This window comes from Trachurus trachurus (assembly GCF_905171665.1).
Source record: "Trachurus trachurus genome assembly, chromosome: 17".
Lineage (NCBI taxonomy): Eukaryota > Metazoa > Chordata > Actinopteri > Carangiformes > Carangidae > Trachurus > Trachurus trachurus.
The window spans coordinates 9413044-9432989 of record NC_139900.1 but is presented as its reverse complement, the minus strand read 5'-3'; the positions used below and the strand labels follow the sequence as shown (position 1 = coordinate 9432989).

Here is a 19946-nt window from a genome sequence, read left to right as displayed (position 1 = left end):
ATTAATACATATTTGTGTCCTCTGCAGTGGGTTTTTACAGCAGTGGGCCAGCGTATGTGGGATTAGAGTTTGTTCCCGGTGATGAAGGGACATGTCACCCAGAGCAATGGAGCTCCTCGCTGATGTGTTTTAATAGTTTCCTGACAACAGCGAATCTCTCCGTGGCTTTATCAGGTCTGAGATATATCGGTAATACTTGTTAGCGAGATCGATTCATTTGCTGGTTAAGAGTCTTTTCATGGCGGGGGTTTTTTATGGACAATACACTACACTACATCTGTGAGGCGCGCCAGAAAAAGGTAAATGAAAAATAAGTCAAAATTTTCTGCAGCATTTCATGTGAGACATATAATCGATCCATTATTGATTAACCAACCTGTCCAAGATCCTCTCCGGCGCTCCCTTCATGACCAGAATATGACCAGAGGGATTGTCCTCCACTTCATGGATAGAGAGCTGACAGAAAGGGGGGGAAGGAGGATAAAAAACACGGTTAAGCACATAAGAAGATACATTTCAGATGCAAGGTGTGTTTTATTGTCGGCGGTAATTCCTTGCTGCTCTACAATGATTGTGCTTCAATTGGAAAAAGGCCGAGGACAGACACGCACTCCTTAGTAATACTCCAGAATGGATTTCACGTTCGTGCCGGCAATCATTTTTTGGGGAGTTGCTGTCACATTTTTTTTCTCCAAGTGGTATGAAATAAAAGTCTTATTGAAACTGACTTGACTGAGTGCACACTGTAAGTCATATGTATTCCCCGTGTTGAAGGAGCTTTCATTCATGCTCTCACATGAATTCCTCTGGCGTGCTTCCTTGCATTACCCTTCCCCCCCACCACACACATAGGAAAAAAAAACACACATTCCCATGCACACACGCACATACTCCCCAAGGTAATTTGTATCTGAGTCACAGTATATCTAATCTCAGAAAACCAGAGCAAAATTGCCTCTTTTTTTTTTCTCCCCACCCTCAACACAGACGTTCCTATTTTAAATCAGGGAACAGGTGCACAAAACGCACGCAGAGAGTCCTTTGTTTGCTTCACCATCACTGCTGCGTTATTCATATGCTGGTTCAAATCTCAAGACACAGGGGCTGGAAAAGACCGGGTGTGGAAAGTGAAGCAACAACTAACACTCCCCCCACCCCCACCCTGCTTTAATTGCTATGGTGCCCTTGAGCAAAGTGCGATGACTTTTTTATAGTTCAATATTAACTTTTAATTTTTCTTTTCCTAATGCTGTTGCTGTTGTTGTTTCCGACAGGATGGAACAAAGCATCCACCTCAACCAAAGACTCTTCAGAAGTGCATCAACTGATCTAATTATTATTGACAAGAGAATTAAAAAAAAATCTTTATCCATTCAACATGTTTTTACCTATCTCATACCCATTTTGGGCCCTAGTTTGCTGGCGCAGCTGAGATAGGCGTGGCCGCGCAGCAGGGGGAGGCGTCACAGATTCTGCTTGGTGCAGTGGAAGTTTCGTCCGAAAATGTCTCGCCGAGGTTGCGCTGAAAGCTCGCCACCTCCAACCAGGTCTACTCTCAGCGCAGGGCGAAGCGCAGCAGGTGCAGTGGAAGTTTGGCTGACTGACCTGCAGTGCACACACGTCACCAAGACCTCACAGGCAGATCTCCACAGTTCCAGACACATTTCAATGCAATAAATATCCACAATAACCACTATTTAATGCAACTAACGGAATCAACACGTGAATTTATATCTATATAGATTGTCCCGTCACATCTGACGTCAGATCAAAGCAGAGATCAAAGGCTGTCGGTGCGTAAAGGAAACTCCACCTGAATTAACACAGCAGGGACGAACTGGCACTGAAAAGCAGCTGTGGATGTCCCAAAAGCAGGACTGAGGGTGGATGACTGCATGTCTCTGCCGTGTTGAGATACCACTCTGCCCTTGTGATGATCGCTTTATTTATTTATTTACTTATTAATTCATAAGCACGTGCGACCGCATCACGCAGCCGTAATGAAAAACAAAACACAAATCATCATCTCTCTTAGTCCACCACCACTGCCTCAGTATCAGATAGTCAGTATATAGCCTACTACAGTATATTCAGCATCTCTATCACAGAGAAAAAAAGAGAAAAAAAGAGACGGACAGAGAGAGAGAGAGAGGAGGACAGAGAGAGAGAGAGAGAGAGAGAGAGAGAGAGAGAGGAGAGAGAGAGAGAGAGCGCGTCCTTGCTGATTTCATCCACATGGTGTGTGTTTATGTTGTGATTAGTGTAGCCTACACCTCTGATCTTATACACAGGGTTTGAATAAATGTGAGTTTCTTTATTAGTTTATTAGTTGTTGTTTCTTAGATTGCGTAGGGGTTCTCAGTGTATCAGATCAATCATGGTTAAGTATATTAGTAAACTCATTATTGGTCACTCTGATCTCGGACCTCCGGGGAAACAGCTGTTTCCTCCTGGGAGAGGTTCGGCCTCTGGCGTCGCTGTTTCCTCCGTCCATGTCCAAGTATAAAATGACAAACTTGCAGCGCGCATCACCCGCCGCGCAGTTAAAGGTGAGGAGAGGAGCTCCTTTGATTGGTGAAGATCTGACTCGGCTGTGTCAAACCCACTCCACGCCTTTCTCTCCTCCTCCCGTCTCCCTCCCGCCCTGTCTCCTCCCTCTTCACCGTTTGCGCCGGTGGGAGGGACGAGGGGAGGGGCTGCGCCGGTCTAAGTCTGACTGCGCGGCCCACCAATCTTGCGAAATGGACCTAGCCACGCCCCGTTGGCGTGGCGAAGCTGCGCTGATCACAGACTTCACCTGGTCGACGAAACTAGGGCCCATAGAGTCACTTTAAAGGGATAGTTCAACATGTTGACAAATTCACCTATCACCATAATCCCTATAGTCATAGTTCATTATCTTTGATTATCGGTGCATGTTGTTTTGAGATCAGCGGGGCAGAGACGTGAGCTGCTCAGTGAACACAATGGAGTTGAATGGTAAAGGTCACCTGTCCCTCATCAAACTCATCAAATACACAATCCAACAACTCCAAAATGCTCTGGTGGACAAGTTGTGACCTGCACATTCACCACGCTATGAGATAATCATGTATAATTATGTAACATTATGACACATGAAGCAAACACTTTTGAAATCACTCCGCCCAGCAGCCTTGTCTGGAATGTAGTTCCGGCTACGCATTTGCCTCGAAAACAACTCTGTCTTGTAATGTTACATTATTATTTCATAGGGTGGTGAATGTGCAGGTCACAACTTCTCAACAAGAGCGTTTTGGAGCTTGCATCTCTGCCCCGCGGATCTCAAAACAACATGCACCGATTAGTAAAGGTAATCAACCTATCCCTAAGACTATAGCGATTATGGCAATAGGTGAATTTCCCAAAATGTTGAACTATCCCTTTAAGACAATGGGTTATTATGTGTTATCTGAACATTGCTCAACTTCAGGCTACATCGAGTCGCTTTTGGAAAATGATGACACAGGCTGTGGCTAGCTGGTTAGCATGCTAGCCTCAGTGGCAGAAAAGAGTTTACACTGGTGGTAAAATGTTGTGTAAAGATAGCAAAACTTACAGACAGCTCCTTTAATGTCTAAAGTTAACAGAAACGAAGCAGATGTGCAGTCGTAAATATCAAGTCCAGGATGCCACTAATGTGCCACATTTATATCACATTGAGTTTTAAAAGAAATAGTCGATCATAATAAAACATAAAAGCAAGGACAGAGCATCTTCTGAAAGGGCCAAAAAGAAAACCCGTTTATAATCCACACACACACACGCACACACACACACAGCACCTTACTGTCAAAAAGAAGATACATTGCACAGGGCTTTAACACTGCAACAGTTTCTGCTTGGCCTCTGGTTGTGGCTTATTGGGCAGCTTCCAAATACGAATACGTGCAACCATGTGATGTAAAATAGGGGTGCTGAGGTATAAGAGCATGCATGTTGAGGCTGCCTTCCCTGGATCAAAAAGGTTAAACATGAATATGCATGAGTGACTCATAAGCATGAACATCCGTCTTTTAAAACATCATTATACTGTGTTTTTAAAGGGGGGCTGACAGAATTGTCAAAAATAAATTCTATAAATAAAAAATGATGTTCAAATCTAAATATTATACAGTAGATGTATCTTAAAAGGACAATTATTTACAACTAAATTGCAATGTGAGCAAATGTAAAGCTTACCACATACTTTAAAATCTGTAATGGTAGGATATTTTTTGACCAAGAGTAAAGCTATGAATGCCGAGTAGTCTGCGAAAAGTGTTTTAGGATTTCACCGTCGTCTTGTTTCAGCAGCAGCAGCTCAAGCACAAAGCTGTGATGTGACATTAGCCCCAGTGCACTACCTGGTACTTGTTGGTGGAGTTAAAGGGGATCTCTGCCACTTTGGGGTTCCTGCCTCTCATGTCTACGAACGTTCCGCAGCACCACCTCGATGCATTTCAACAGAGCCGACTCTGATGCGTCCCCCGCTGTCTCCCTCTGGGGGAAAAGCAGACAGACACACACATTAGCACAGTCATTCACACACACACACACATGCATATAAGAAAAGAGTACCGTCTCAACCGCCTGTGTTTATGGCACCGCCGCGGTGGCGAGAGAGAAGCTTTTCAGATAATGTGTTATCTAATTTATTAAAGCAGCACCTCAGAGAAGTTCCTTTACTTCCATTATGGCTCTCATTAATGATGCAGGTATCATCTGCATCACCAACACTTGTGATCAGGCCACAGTGCTGTGAAACAATTTAATGTAAAAGGAATGAAAGCAGAGAAGCTAGTGTAGTTTTCTTGTTCAGTTTAGTGGCTGAAGCGTGATTTGATTAAAAAACTGCTCCATGTAAGCAGTTTTCTCGCAGGCGTCCTTTATTGATATGGATGTAAAAGACCCTGCATAAGGAGTTCACATCAGTTGGGAAATAAATATTGTTGTACGAACACATCAGACCAATGCCTATTGGCAATAATCAATAGCAAACTGGTTGCTAAGGCTGCAGCTAACAAGTAAAGTGTTGTTCATTTGTTTAAAGGGATGCACAAACATCTCACAACCGACACTGGGTTGTTGTTGGGAGAGGAGTTTTATAAGTACGGTAATTCACCAAAGGCACTGTCAGTCTGTTTATCTGTTTCTTCACTTTACAGAAATGTCTTTTATACATTTGCATATTTAGACACAGACTGTGAATTTGACATGAACTTGCCCCGTGCAGACATCAGAGCATCTAGTTGGGATGGAGGTCTGCTGCTCTTATGGGTCAAAATTGGATCATCCTGTGTTTGGATGCAACATTTGTTTAGTTTAATTCTATCAACTTGAATCCATGTGACAAAGTTGCTTGTGTCGATACTCGGATCATTTAGGGGAAAAATCATTTCCAAATAACCTGCGATTGGCCGCCCCCCCCCTGGCTGAAAAAACATCCATGATGATCGCTGCAATTCATCCGCTCTGGGGCCAATTATTAAAATCCATGCAGAACCGATTGACCTGACGCCTAATATACCGAAGGGGGCGAAACTAAGACATAGAGATTTCTCTTGGTTCCTGTTTAGTTCATTCATGAATAGCTGGGAAACAAGGACGCACGCTCTGCCAGATTTGGTCCTTGTTTGTGCCTTTTCATGAATGAATAAATAGATCAAGGAAATTCATTTCTCCTGTTTCCAAGTGCAGATGGGGACTTGTTCTTGTAATGGTAGTGGAGCCTGGGCCTTGACTGCTGTGTCTGAGCGCTGTCAGGAGACAACGGCTGTTACTTAATGCAGGGAGGAAGTCCTGGGCACCTCGAGGGGCAGAGAGGCTGCAGCAGCAGGGTCTGCTCCCACCAGAGTCAAGACGATGTAATCCCTGTCGCTGTGAGCACACACAGAATATCTTCAGGTCAATGTAGCACAGGTTGGAGGATAGCGTTGGAAGAACACTGGGATATTATTGACTTAGCTACCCAGCAGTGTGTGTGTGTGTGTGTGTGTGTGTGTGTGGCAACGGTGTGGGGGAGTTATTTCCAGGGGTGCATTGGATTATCCTCAGTGTGTCTGTGTTTACGTGTGAGAGGGAGGTTAAGCGTGTGAGCCAGTGTGTGCGTGTGTGTTTGTGTGTGTGTGTGTGTGTGTGTGTGTGCAATGCACCTGTGTCAAGAGGTATTGACAAATTTTTTTATGGGTTGTGTTTTTCCCTTGTGGGTGCCATGTGGGTTAGGATCATCTGGCAGCAGAGAGAATACCGAGTACATTTAGTCGTGAGCTGTACAGATAAAATTCTCTAACATGTGAACTCCACTCGAGTAAATCTACTTTAACTAATTTAGCTAATTTACACTGTACTTCATGATAAGACGTTTTTTAAATCAATTTAATATCATCAACAAACACTTAAAGGACCTAAAGCCAGCAGTGAGTTTAACCCTCGAGAGTCTGCTACTCTCGCTGCATGTGATGCAATGTTTTTAATTGGATTTGGGCTTGAGTGGATACACTTCTTTCAGTCACAGCTGTACTGACATAAATAACCTTTAAGTACGAATTTGGATGTATTTTACACTTTCACTCCTGCACCGCTGCCATTACAACGCAGTGCATGCTGAAAAGGAGCTTAATACTTTCTCCTCCGTCACCGCTTCTTTCTGAGTGACAACTCACCTGGCACTCTCCTGATAGTGTGAGCTTCACCCTGCTGGCAAGCCATGTAGGTAAAAATCGTGTCTTATGAATAATGTGCATGCATTATTTGATACAAATCTAAAGAGTCTTGCTCTTAATGTCCTTGGATTAAACTGAACCTATCATACATCCGCTATATTAGAGAGTGGAGATCATTTATTAGATTCGAGTATCAATGCAAAGGTTTTTAGGAAAGTGTCTGTTGTGGTGTCAGCGGTGTGGTGGTGGTGGAGGTTTATACCATCTGGACGGGAAATTGGTCCTGTCCGGCTTTGAAATCAGCTCTGTTGCACAGGCCGGCCACACGAGACAGAGCAGCCCAGTAGCAGAGGTCTTGTCAAAGCCTGACCTGAGAGATAGCAGAGGGAGCGGTGTTAGAACTTTTTTTTTTTTTTTTTTTTAAAGTACGGCTCATGCAGTATTTATGCTACTGGACTTAACTCTCCGTCACAGAATAGCACTGATATTGTAGCTAAATAACAGGGTCAGGGAGTCGGGGTCAGTTAAGTCGAGCGATCACTTTTTCCTCGACAAAAGTGATTTTTCAATTCCCCATTCTGGAAAACCGCATTCATTTTTAACCAGACAGAGAACTCCGAAAAAAAGAAAAAGAAAAAAATGTTGGGATATTTCTCGCATCAAAATTTCATCCCTCACCCCAGCCAAATCGAACTCAGGATGACCTTCACTCCGTCGCCGCCACCTGCATTCATTTTTCCATTTAAACCCAGACTCCTCAGTGCGGTCACTGTCACGGTTATTGTGAAAACAAACCATGATAAGTGTCATGCAACGCGCGGGCGAGTGCCACGGCTGCAAAACTGCGGCCGGCGCTGCTGCTGCTGCTGGTGAGTTTGACAAATGCGAAGGTGCAAAAAGGCTCTGAAAGCTGCAAAAGCTGCAGAAATGCAGAGCCTGTACTGCTGAAAAAATGAATACACTGTGTTCTTCTTCTTCTTTTTTATTTTTCTTCAGCACTTGCACTGTTTCAGCTGTGTGGCCTCTGTCAGCACTGCTGGCTGCTCGCTGAATGACTGCACAATCGCCTGACACCATACTCATTGGTATGCACAGAACACCTGTTTTTCTTTTCTTTTCTTTTCTTTTTTCCCCCCCCTCTCCCCTCTCTACTCTTCTTGCTTCCAAACTTTTGGTTATTGCTGAAAGCTCCTTTTGAAATTTGGCTCGACTTGTTGTCATTTGGTGGGAGACAGGAATCCGATTGGTTCCACAGCAGCAGTCTTACCGGAGAACTCTGGGAAAAAGACGTGTTTTGTTGCTGAAGGTTGAGCCGCCCACTGCATACCGCAGCTCGGTTAATCCGAGCACTAGCACAAACAGCAATGGCGGTTGGCAGCGTGAACATTGGACAGATGAATTTCGGCAGGTGGTCACCCCCCCCTCCCTCCCTCCCTCCCTCTCCCCTTTCTCCCCCCTCCCCGTATTCCCACACACTCTCTATCTCCCCTTTATATCTCTCTGAGTCTCCTTCTATCCTCTCCTCTTCCACATTTTCCCTCCTCCTTCCCTCCCTCTTTCTGTCTCTCTCTTTCTTTCTGTCTCTCTGTCTGTCTTACCACTCTGGTCCTCGGTGGTGTCTGCCTCGTGGATCTGGTTGTCGAACCACATGTGGGCCACGGTCATGCGGTTCTGGGTCAGCGTGCCCGTCTTGTCAGAGCAGATGGTGGAGGTGGAGCCCAGAGTCTCTACGGCCTCCAGGTTCTTCACCAGACAATTCTTCTTGGCCATTCGCTTGGCAGTGAGAGTCAGACACACCTGGGAGGACGGCGGGAGGTGGGAGGCGGGATGCGGGAGGCGGGGGGGGAGAGAGATAGGTGGGAGGGGCAGCGAATGAGAGGAGGAGGAGAGACAGAGAGAGACAGAGAGGATGGATGATTGTTAGTCAACATGGGGAGAGAGCATGTGTAGGCATCGGTGCGTTCAAGTGTTTGTTCATGTGAAACCATGCGTGGTCCAGGTGCCTTACAGCGAAAGTGTACGATGCTGTGTGTGTGTGTGTACCTGGTTGGCTGGTTAACAGCAGGTGCACAGAGACATACGAGTGCAACGCATAGACACATCCCATATGTTGTAAAAAAAAAACACATTAACATGCATTAATTCAATTTGACTCTCAGAAACATTTCCACAGACGACTCTGACTGTGTGTTTAAAGCGAGAGCAACTGAAGAAATCAGTCGGGGGAAGTCAATTTATTTTCTGTGACCAGTGAAATGTCGACTGATGGCATTTCAAATGCCAGCTGGCATCCACCTCGGCTCGCACTTTGTTTATTGTTGCAGAAAAAAGTTAGATGCACTTGGGCGTCTGAGCAACGCCGGCGTGCGGTAATAAATCACCTGCTTTGCTGTGTTGCGTAGCATCAGTGGAGCTACAGCTAATGTTCATGAGGTTACATTAGTGATGCACTGGTGTAACTAATAACACTGATGATGGCTCTGTTCCATTCGTATGTGCCAGTGAGTCATGACAGCGAGGCCGGAAGGCAAAATATTAATAATTGTGTTCTGGAGCTGGCATGCTAGGAGCTGCACTAATCAATATCTTTAACAATGGATCAAATGAGTGTGCGTGATGTGAAAGCGGTTGCTCAAGATGAGGAATCTTTGAAGTCGACTCCGAGTTCAGCAGAGTTTCAGGCCCCTGCCAGATCCACAGTCCACCCACAGCCAGCATTTTTTTTTGTTTTTTTTTGAAAATTTTCACTGTCTAAAGTAAAAATCTTACAAAATAAAAGCAAATTGCATGAGTAAGAATAATTAAAATTACCATTTGCAACACAAAGACTGTTTAACCTTTCTGTTTGTTTGTGTAGACCAGCCAGTTTATGACCTTTCCCCGCGGCGCTGTTCACTTTCTATTTCCAGAAGCATATTATGACCTGTCCTTGCTACAAGGGGAACTTGTTTATTGCAAACTCAAGTGCATGTTGTTTTTCTTGCAGCAGAAATAAGAAGCGTGTGCACAGGGACATTAAATCCTATTTAAAACGGCTTAAACTGATCTGCTCCTTTAAAAAAAAAAACACAATGATATTTTATGGTGAAAATCAATAAAAAGTTTCCAATCAACACCCACACACACTCATACACACACACACCACTCACAGTGACAGTGGCCAGCAGTCCCTCAGGTACATTTGCCACGATGATGCCGATGAGGAAGATGACAGCCTCGAGCCAGGTGTACCCCAGGATGAGCGACAGGATGAAGAAGCTGACGCCCAGGAAGACGGCCACGCCCGTGATGATGTGGATGAAGTGTTCGATCTCGATGTTGATGGGTGTCTGGCGGACCTCCAGCTCCGAGGCCAGGGTGGCGATGCGGCCCATCACCGTTCGATCACCGGTGCCTATGACGATGCCGTGGGCCGTACCTGAGAAGAAGAAGACTTGCTGTTAGAGAAACTGGATTAAAAAACACCACTTTATTATATACTGTTTTAAAGCTGTAGAAAGCTGCTCCAATGGAAATGAGATCTGTGGATTAATCCAGAGCAACTAGGACACCGCCTCTGTGGGTTTTACTTTGTAACTTGGGCGACACGATCCTTTAACAGAACTGAGAGAGATGAGGCAAAACTAGACTAATAGACTATAAGACAGTGGCAGTGTCTCTCTATCGTATAGTTTCTTTACTGAATCTGAGATTCGGCTTCTAAAATGATTGATATAACATTTTCAGAGTACGGTTTTCAATTTTTAACCTTATAGGTCCATTGAGTGTTCAGAATAAATGAAAATTTTAACGTTTACAGCTCCATGACAAACTGTATTAAATTATGAAAATTGTGTGATACGATCAAAAGCTCAGAAAGGTGCAAAATGTAGGATTTTTGGGAGGCAGGGTTGGATTGTCTTTTCAGCTAACCTCAACTAAATCCTTGGTTGATTAATAACTGAATCACATACTGGATCCATCTGTTCCATTTTTATTAGAGCTTAAACTAACATCTTTTTTTCTGGAGTTCAATCTTTCTCTTTCTATACAACCACCATCCGAATTCAGGTGAAGATATTTATGAAGTTGCAGATTCTAATATGAATATCCCATTGAAATGCTCACTGCATCATTACATCATGATTGATGGCGACTGAAATGCCGACTCGAAAATTCCTGCCGGCTGAATCTGAAATTGGAAACGCTCGTTAATAATCTCGTGCATTCTGATATTTCAATAACTGCACACGCTGTACTGTCGGATGCAGAGGATGGAGCATCTGATCAATCATGCAAGTGAAACACACTCATGGTGGAGGAGCCGGTGCTGCAGAACGATGCTGATCTCCAGATGGCGTTTAACAAAAAAAACACAACAACACAACAATAACAGACATTTAGAAACTGTAAGAGACAATGCCGGCCAGATGTGGCCTACTGACCCTCGACACAGTTTGTGGAAAAGAAACAGATGTTGCGGGTCTCTAGGGGGTTGTCGTGTGTGAACTCCGGGGAGCGAGTCTGGGGCTCCGACTCTCCCGTCAGAGATGAGTTGTCCACCTTCGGAGAGGAGAGGAGAGGGAGAAAGAGAAGGAGAAGAGTTACCCAGTGAGACTGAGGGACGGAGAGAGGAGAGAGCGAGGAGGTGAGACCGACAGGGCTGAAATGAAAGCGGCGGCGCTTATTAGCAACAGGTGCACTGATGTAACACACTTGTCATGTCACAACCCTGTTCCTAGCCCCTGCTCCATAGGTGAAGAAATATATGTCATGCTGATCATTACGGCTCCCTGACACCGCTTCAAAGGCTCACAAGAAGAAGAAGTTATAAAAGAAAAGTTGAAGTAAGGTTGAGCCTCAGAAAAAGAGCAGTGGCTTCATATCACTAAGGATCTATCAGACCGCCCTTTGGAGTAAAAGCAAAAAAAAATAAAACAAAAATAATAATTTGCATTGCAATAATTACTCTAAAACAAGAGCAGTGTTTGTTTTATTTAACATCTTTAGCTTCACTAGTAGAAGGCTCAAGGTGAAGGCAATACAAACCTGTGGGCCTAATGTTGACAAAATTATTCAACTGATCGCCATGAAATATTAAAGGAGCCACCACCAGCAGCAACTCAAAATTTTCAATCGATCCAGTAAAATACCTCCACACAAGAATTTATACACAGACACTTGTGATCCCATGAATCCCAATGACTTTTGGTGATTCCCTGATTTATTTTTTTTCCTTCTCTGTAGCGTGTAGCCGGCGGATGTTTATGGCTTCCAGCATCACGCCTCCACCGCCTTTGGGTGAATTACCATGAAATTTGCTACAAAGCTTCGTTTTTTTCCCCCCTCAGGGACGATTTGGAATAAAGTCAGCGATCCCCTGACTTTTCAGATTTTCAGTGAATACCTGCAAAATCAATGGCATACCCCATCGGCCAAGGTTTCAGTGGTTTATTAGCAAATGCTAACGTCAGATAGTAAACAACAGGAAAAACAGAAAGACAGAAAGAAAGAAAGAAAGAAAGAAAGAAAGAAAGAAAGAGTAAATTAGCAAGAAGTTAGCAGGGCTACTGTAATCCCACTGAGACCACCGGGCTCCCCTCCCCTCCCCTCCCCTACCTTGCATCCGCTGGCGGAGACCACTCGAAGGTCAGCTGGGATGCGGTCTCCACCTTTGATCTCCACCAGATCTCCCTGCACCACAAGCTCAGCATTGATATGCATCTTCTCCCCCTCCCGGATCACCATTGCTTGCTGGCATGGAGAGAAACGAAGTGAGAGATGAGTGGGGAGAGGGAATGTGAGGATGAGAAGGAGAGAGTCAGAGAGAGAGAGAGTTTGGGAACAGACAGCAGGTTTAGTCAGAGGAAGAGTGAGGAGACAGATTAAAAAAAAAGAGGAGCTGGAGGGTGCAGAGGTATGTGAAAGGCAAGAGTTAGAGAGAGGAAACAGGAGAAGAGAGAAGAGACAGGTAGGGGGGAAAGGAGGCACAAGAAGGGAGTGAAAGGAGCCTAAATAGATTAAAGAATTAGGCAATCGAGTTGCTAGAGGTGGATAACGCGAGGGGAGTTTTTATGCAAACAGACTCACAATCCGAAGTTGGCTCAAACATTTATTCTTCCTTTGTGCAAGCTTATTAGGTTTCCACTCAAGTGAGTGTTTAAGCCCCACCTGAGGGATGGCTTATTGATTCTGAAAGCTCTGTGACTACACCAAACAGCAAACGCATCAACTTACCTGCGGCACCATTTTCTTGAAGGAGTCCATGATTCGCGAGCTCTTGGCCTCTTGGAAGTAGGAGAAGCAACCGGTGATGATCACCACGGCTGCCAACACCACGCCCAGATACAGCTGGAATAAGGGAGGGGGGGAAAGCCCCCCATAGGGGGAGGGAGGGAGGGAAGGAGGGGGAGACAATGTCATTATACTGACTTTTTTTTTTTTACATGAGGCGTGTTTGAGTGTAGTAAATGCAGGATTTAAAAGCTTCACATTGGTTTTAAAATGCTAACACCTTTAAATGCAGAGTGAAAAAGGGAGTTAAGAGCAAGAAAAATGGGGGAGTGCTCTGTCTTAGTGGGAGATTTAGAAAGGAAATCCATCCTACAGCTGAGGTCTTGTCATCTTGGACTGTTGAAGTGAACATCCGTCTCTGAGGTGACTTCTTGTTATGAGAAAGTTGCATGAGAGATGTTTTCTACTGCTTTTTTGTATTATTATTATTTCATTTTCAGGGAACATTTTCTGCTTTAACAATGAATATGTTGCTACGGGTTCAGCTCTTACTGGTGCAAACAAGACAGCGAGACACTTTGGATAAGAGCGCCTTGCCAGAGCGTCCTGGACTCCTGAGAATACAATTCCTAAATCCTGAGAAGTTTGCTTTCTTTCTTTTTTTTTGGAAGAAGCTGCTTTTATTTGACAGGAACAACAGCAACTGTTTTGCTATTTTACACTTGAATTATTTTTTTTCCTACCGTAGCGGTGCGAAATCTTCTGAACCAGGAAATACATTTGTATCCTCTCCGAAAATCACTTGTCAGTGTTTACAACATTTTGCCTCCATTTCAGCGTTGTTTCCTGTTCCCTGCTTTGTCTCCATGTGTTTTTTTTTTTAAGCCTCAGCTCCTGTGCCTCTTCTCGCTTTGGGAGATACTGTAACTTGTTCTTGTTCACCAATTGTATAGAATTATAAGGAACAACAAACACTACAGTCAGGTGGCACGGTGGAGTCTACCAGCGTTTAAAGGGATTGTGGAGAAGACAATCTCTCAGTTCAGTACATACACGAGAATATTGAAAATTAAGACACCAACAATGTGTGAAGTCCTGTTAGGGTGGATTTCCATCTCAAATAACTGCTTGTACATTATGCAAAGGCTCAAAGTGCCAAAGCTGCCGGCAGTCGGGGCTTTGAAGTGGCTCACCAGAGCATCCAGCTGTACATACTCAGCGCTGAATGTAGAGATTAAATCACGGGGAGATTAAAGCTATCACGTGCGTGCATATGTGTGTGACTATCTACTGTATGTTACTGTATATTATGCAAGGGTTTAGCGCTGTCTGGGGCTTGGAGAGCACTGGATGATGATTGCATAATGACTCAGCTCCGTAAAGTGCGGTATGGATGACTGCTTGGCTCCATTTGCTCAGCGGTTGTCTGAGTGGTTATCTGAGCAAATGCCAGGGCCGACGACAGTGTCAGCGGTTGTTTTTTTTGTTTTTTTTTACCTCACACCCCCTGAGTGGGAGGGGGAGAGATTCGCGTCATTACGTACTTGTAATTCTACACTTACGAGATGAAATCCCGGTGTGTTTGAGTGCATTTTAATGATATTCGATGCTCCTAAGTTATCCTCCTTTCCCACGTTTCTCCTCCTCCTCCTCTTTCTTCCTTGAAGCTATTTCCTTTAAGTGAGTGCTGGCGCTGTGTGTTGCTGCTTTCATGTGACCTCATTGTGTTGCTGCCACTTGGCTCGGACTTTCGGAAAGGAGATTTAGACCTCAGGAGGCCATCCCGGTTAAGTAAAGGTCATGCTGAGAAATCTGCCAACAAGAGAAGTGGAAGGTAAAGAAAACCATCAAGTATTTGGACACTTCTGGTTTTAGTTTAAGACTAGACCTCGAATTAAGCTAGTGTTGTGGATGAATAGTCAAAATGTGTGTATATTTGTATGTGCAATGATCTGATTTCTCGATCCGCAGAGAACAATGACATCATTATATCACTGACAGATGGTGTGATCATATTTTGACAATATTCCGTCGTCCAAATTAACGATTTCACATCAGTTTTAATTAAAACAGAAATGAGCTGTTTAAGATCTGTCAGCCGCTGCCAACACTGCCACTGCCAAATCTTACACAGACTGCAGTGTACACCACAATGGTGAGGTTAAGCTGGGCTTAAACTGTCCTCTATATTATCGAATGCAATGTATGTCACACTCACACACCACTGCCTGGCTAACATGTGTGTGGGACATGTTACAAGAAAACAGACACTTTGTTGAGAAGAAGTGAGGAGTTCTCACCTGTTCTTTGCAGGAAGATCCTTATTACAGGAAGACCAATTATCACATTTTAAATTTCTACAAATGCTTGCTCAGTGAAAGATTATAATAAGAAGCTGTTTGAGACTTTTGCAGAGACAATATTCATCTAACGAAGAGTCCATGGGATCAACTTAGCCTGACTTCCGTTACCACAAAAAAAAAGTGGAGGAGTTGAATAAGTGATATTTTAGCTGTGTCATGTAGGGCAATAATATATATGATTTTTATATTTTTACTGGATGATGTTGAGCCAGCAGACTGTTACTAGCTTTAAAGGGATAGTTCAACTTTTGGCAAATCGGCCCATTGCCATAACCCCTATAGTCAGTTTGTTACCTTAATTGTCGGTGCAAGCTATTTTAGAACGGCGGAGCAGAGCCGTGAGCTGCTCAGAGCTACGCTACGGAGGCTCATGGGATTTCTTGGTTTCCTCATGAAACTCATCAATACACAATCCAACAATTTCAAAACGCTCTGGTGGACAAGTTGTGACCTGCACATTCACCACACTATGAGATAATAACACAATGTTACCACACAGAGTTGTTTTAGAGGGAATTCATGCAAAACCGCTGATGCACATTCCCGTCGGTGACAGTTTTTCAGCGAACAGTCTCTAGCATTTCCCTCTAAAACAACTCTGTCTGGTAACGTTGTGTATTATCTCATAGCGTGGTGAATGTGCAGCTCACAACTTGTCCACCAGAGCGTTGTGGAGTTGTTGGATTGTGTATTTGATGAGTTTGATGAGGGAAACCAAGAAATCCCAATAGCCTCTGTAGTGTAGCTCTGCTCTGCACTTCTCTGCTCCGCCGTTCTAAAAATAGCTTGCACTGATAATTAAAGGTAATGAACCTATTGCTATGCTACTATAGGTATTATGGCAATGGGCCAATTTGCCAAAAATGTTGAACTATCCCTTTAAAAGATTTTTTGTGCTGTAGATGTTTAAATCATGAACCTGTAAATATAAACCCTGGTTATGAACAGAGATGTTCTGTATCTGTTTGTGTCTGCACCTGTTCATACATCACCACATGATCAGTGAATCTGTCTCGACATATCTGCGTCTCCTCCTGCTTGTGATTAATATGTAAAACGCGTTCCTGCACAGACGCATGCTTTTATTTTGTAGCTTTTGATTTTTTTTTTTTTTTTTTCTCACGTTGTCATTGGGCGGCTCGTCCTCCACGGCCACCTGGATGCTGAGGCCAGGAAGCAGAGTGTGGCACCGATCCAGAGCAGGATGGAGAAGCCGCCGAACAGCTGACGGCAGAACTTGACCCACTCGGGGGTGGTGGGGGAGGAGTCAGGGCGTTTGGACCGTCCCTGGCCAGAATCTCGAGCGCCCTGGCGTTTGTCAGGCCCTGGAGGAGGAGAGTACATTTTCGGGAGTGAATGTAACTCGGTCTGAGCTGGGAATCTTATTACAGCACAACAGCCTGGCTTTCACTGTGGCTTAAAAAGCAATTTTACTACCACAGTTGCAGAACATTCAGTATTCCTGCCTGGCCTATTTAACACCACACGTATAATGAACGGGGTGCCTCCTCTCGTCTGGAGTGCTTGGCCGTAAAACTGTTGGATGTAACTTTATTGAACATTTTTATGCCTAATAGTGTCAAGGTCTAATTTTCTGAGAATCGATGGATGTGTACACCTGACACACTAAGCCGTTTGACAGCTTATGTTATTTCTTAATGCTCACATTAAACAGATAATATCAGTTTCACCACTGCATCTGCAACGTCATATTTAAAGGAAGGCGGCAAAACGCGGTCACAGCTTTCCGAGACATCTGTGAGGTATTTGTATCTGCGTGTGTATGGGATTGCAGGAGTTGGTGTGTCAATGTGTTACGTTTTACGCTTGTGTGTGATTGAAGGATTAAAGATGAAGAAGGTTCAAGGTGATGCTGGGATGCTGCTTTCCAGTACAGGCGAGCAGAGATTGCATCTCTATGGGGGATGTTGCAGCTCGTCTTTGTTGTGTGTTTGTGTGAAGGTCTGCTTGTGTAATTGAGAGTGTTTACGTCTCCGCCTGTGTTGTGTGTATGTGTGTGTGTGTGTGTATGTGTGTCCTTACCCGTGTGAGGTCCCACTCCATAGCGGTTTCCCAAATCATCCAGGCCTATTTTGTGGTCGTCCTGCGGGGACAAAAATGCTCTGTTTTTTTATTTGTGCTTCAACAGAACAGGAACAGTAAAAAATAATAAAAAAATTCAGGGTAATTTTAACTGGCCAGTAAAATGACTTTATAGGGAATTTATCTTGGTCATATCACAAAGGAGAAGCTTTACATACAAGTCTACTGCAAGACATTCGCCAATCTATTATGTGAACTGGAGCAGTATGGCTGCAGCTATAAAGGGAAGTGTAATAAGCGAGCACAGTAATGGTCAATAGATCATAAGGCTGTAGCACTGAGGCAAACATCCCTCAATCTTAGTGCAAAATACTTTATTCCCTCTATTGGCATGGATTAATAAATATACAGTATGAATTCATGGCAGATCGAAGAGGTCAAGGAATGACATTCACTCCCCCTGCATCTCCAAATAGTGATAAAATAGAGGTGTTTTCTCCAGTGGTAAAAAAGTTTGATCGAGTAAAACTGAAAAAAAAAGTGAAAAAAGACTGTGCTGATATACGTCGTTTTTTTTTTGATTGATCGTGTATTTATGAATTTGTATTCAGTGTATTACTGGCTGAAAGCCACCTTAAGATGCTGGTTTTTTGATCTCGAAATGGAATTTGGTGCCAAGATCATGTCAGCCTCAAAGACTGAAGGTCTGCCTCCTTCATCCAATGATAAGACGCGGAGAAATCCCCCAATTTCTCCAGCTACTACTACAGTGGCCCCCAGTGGACCACGATGAATTAAGCTTCATGTAATTTGGCCACAACAAAGGACAAGGCCCAGTGTTCACAAAACTGTTTTCCAGTTAAGCTTTGTCCATATGCCCCCCCAACACAAAATATTGATCAGCCATTGTCTGGCGGTTGTTTTAAGGGATTTCTCAGACAGAGAGCGAGAGAGAGAAAAAAAATATGAGGAAATCACCAACAGTGGAAGTAGTTCACGAGGCAGATTGATCGCTTAATCACAAAACTGCTCCAAAATGTTGACAGTATCCGAGGAATTCTTTCTCTTTAATCAGTCACAGGCCAACTTGATAATTGACAAGAGCTGCTTTAGCAGATCAGAGGTATCGCGAGCAGCAAAACTTACCCCAGTTTTTCATGGGCATCGCTCGGCTGCCTTTTGACAGCACCTCAAAGAGCTACAGCTCTGCACAAGACAAAAACTCTGCACTACAGTGGCGGTGGCCCACAAATTATTCAGTATCTTTCGGAGTACAAAGAGGAGCAGTCAGGGGGTGCTAGAACAGATAGAAGAGGACAGGCAGGCTTGGAGCTCATCTACAAACTGACTACACTAAGCAGGGCTGGATTGCCATTTTGTTTATGGGCCACTGGTTTCATTTATAGCCTTGTTAAATAACCGGTGTCTTCGGCGTAACACGATTTGGGGATCGTTCGGGTGCAGCGGCGATGGAATCAATCACTGCGCGGTGCGAGTGGGAGTCGGTTGCGGTGGCAGCTTGTTTTTCTTACCAAGGCCACCTCCTTCTTCAGCTCATCCAAGTTCCTGTCCTTCTTGTTCCGCTTCCTCCATTCTCGGCTCCGCACTGGAGGAGGAAAAAAAAAGAAAAAAAGATAGGAGAGAAACATTATAATACATCAGGCCTGTGGGCAAACCATCTCCAACGCCTCCCTCCCTCCTTCCCCCAACAGAAAATAAGTGGGAAAAGTCACATGCTTGTAGCCACGTTGTGTGCTTAGCCATTTACATTCATAGCCACATATTACAAGCGTCAGTGTGAGCACAATGGACTTTGTGTAGGCTGGTTCATTTCAATCTCCTGGCACTATTGGCAAACTATTCACTGAGCATGGGGGGGGAAGAATTATATATATATTTTTTTTCCCCCTCATAGTACAGTACGAGCTCGTCATTTGTGTGAGCGAAAGAGGAGCCTGTGTGTCATGAACAGTTGGAAGAATGGTGCATCATGGAAATCATCTGCTGCTGTCAGTCTCCTCTTAGCAAAGCACGTGTGCATGTCAGCGAAGGAGGGGATATACAAAGAGAATGAGAGGAGAGCGTGAGCGAGTGACACAGTGAAAAAGTAATCAAAAAGAGCCAAAGAGAGGGGGAAGCACAGAGCCGGTGGTGTGGAGTGCCTGAAATGTGTCTGGCATAGCAATTTCCACCCGCTGTTTTGTGAGGACGATTACCAGCCTGTCCTCCCATAAAGGTAAATGGAACTGGCCTGATGGAAGGGATAAAAAACAAAATTACGTAATTACGCAAATAAACAACAAGCCGGGGAACAAAACTTATTGAGGAGAAAAGCCATCACCCTTTAAGATGTTACTGTCTTTAAAAAAAAAAAAACTAAGCAGCAGCAACACGCTGACGCCCAGAGACATCAAGCCCTGCAGGCACATTTAGATAACTCAGTAGTTTTCCATGATGCATGTCCACGCCATATGCTGAAACTGTACATAAGCTACACAGGGAACACAAAGTCATGTTCACACTCTCACATAAGACAGAATAGCAGAGTTTTAGTGTCATAATAAATAAACAATTGGAGAAGCAGAAAGTTATTTTTGTTTTAGTTTTGGTTTTTAAATTGAAAAAAAAAAAAACTTACCCCTCTGCCCATGCTGGATGTCCAGAC

General features: G+C 44.1%; 1 protein-coding gene across 1 annotated transcript in view; it reads right to left on the bottom strand.

Annotated features, from left to right (window-relative positions):
- Positions 1-19946, bottom strand: part of atp1a2a (ATPase Na+/K+ transporting subunit alpha 2a) — a 71468-nt gene extending 51522 nt beyond the window's left edge. Inside the window, 18 exon segments of the mRNA XM_083990968.1 lie at positions 377-456; positions 4365-4445; positions 4447-4500; positions 6925-7007; positions 7010-7027; positions 8261-8459; positions 9812-10080; positions 11087-11204; positions 12261-12395; positions 12879-12992; positions 16362-16405; positions 16408-16494; positions 16497-16563; positions 17282-17293; positions 17295-17342; positions 18814-18866; positions 18869-18887; positions 19920-19946. Coding sequence (XP_083847094.1) covers positions 377-456; positions 4365-4445; positions 4447-4500; positions 6925-7007; positions 7010-7027; positions 8261-8459; positions 9812-10080; positions 11087-11204; positions 12261-12395; positions 12879-12992; positions 16362-16405; positions 16408-16494; positions 16497-16563; positions 17282-17293; positions 17295-17342; positions 18814-18866; positions 18869-18887; positions 19920-19931 — 1493 coding nt within the window. The 5' untranslated portion in view covers positions 19932-19946.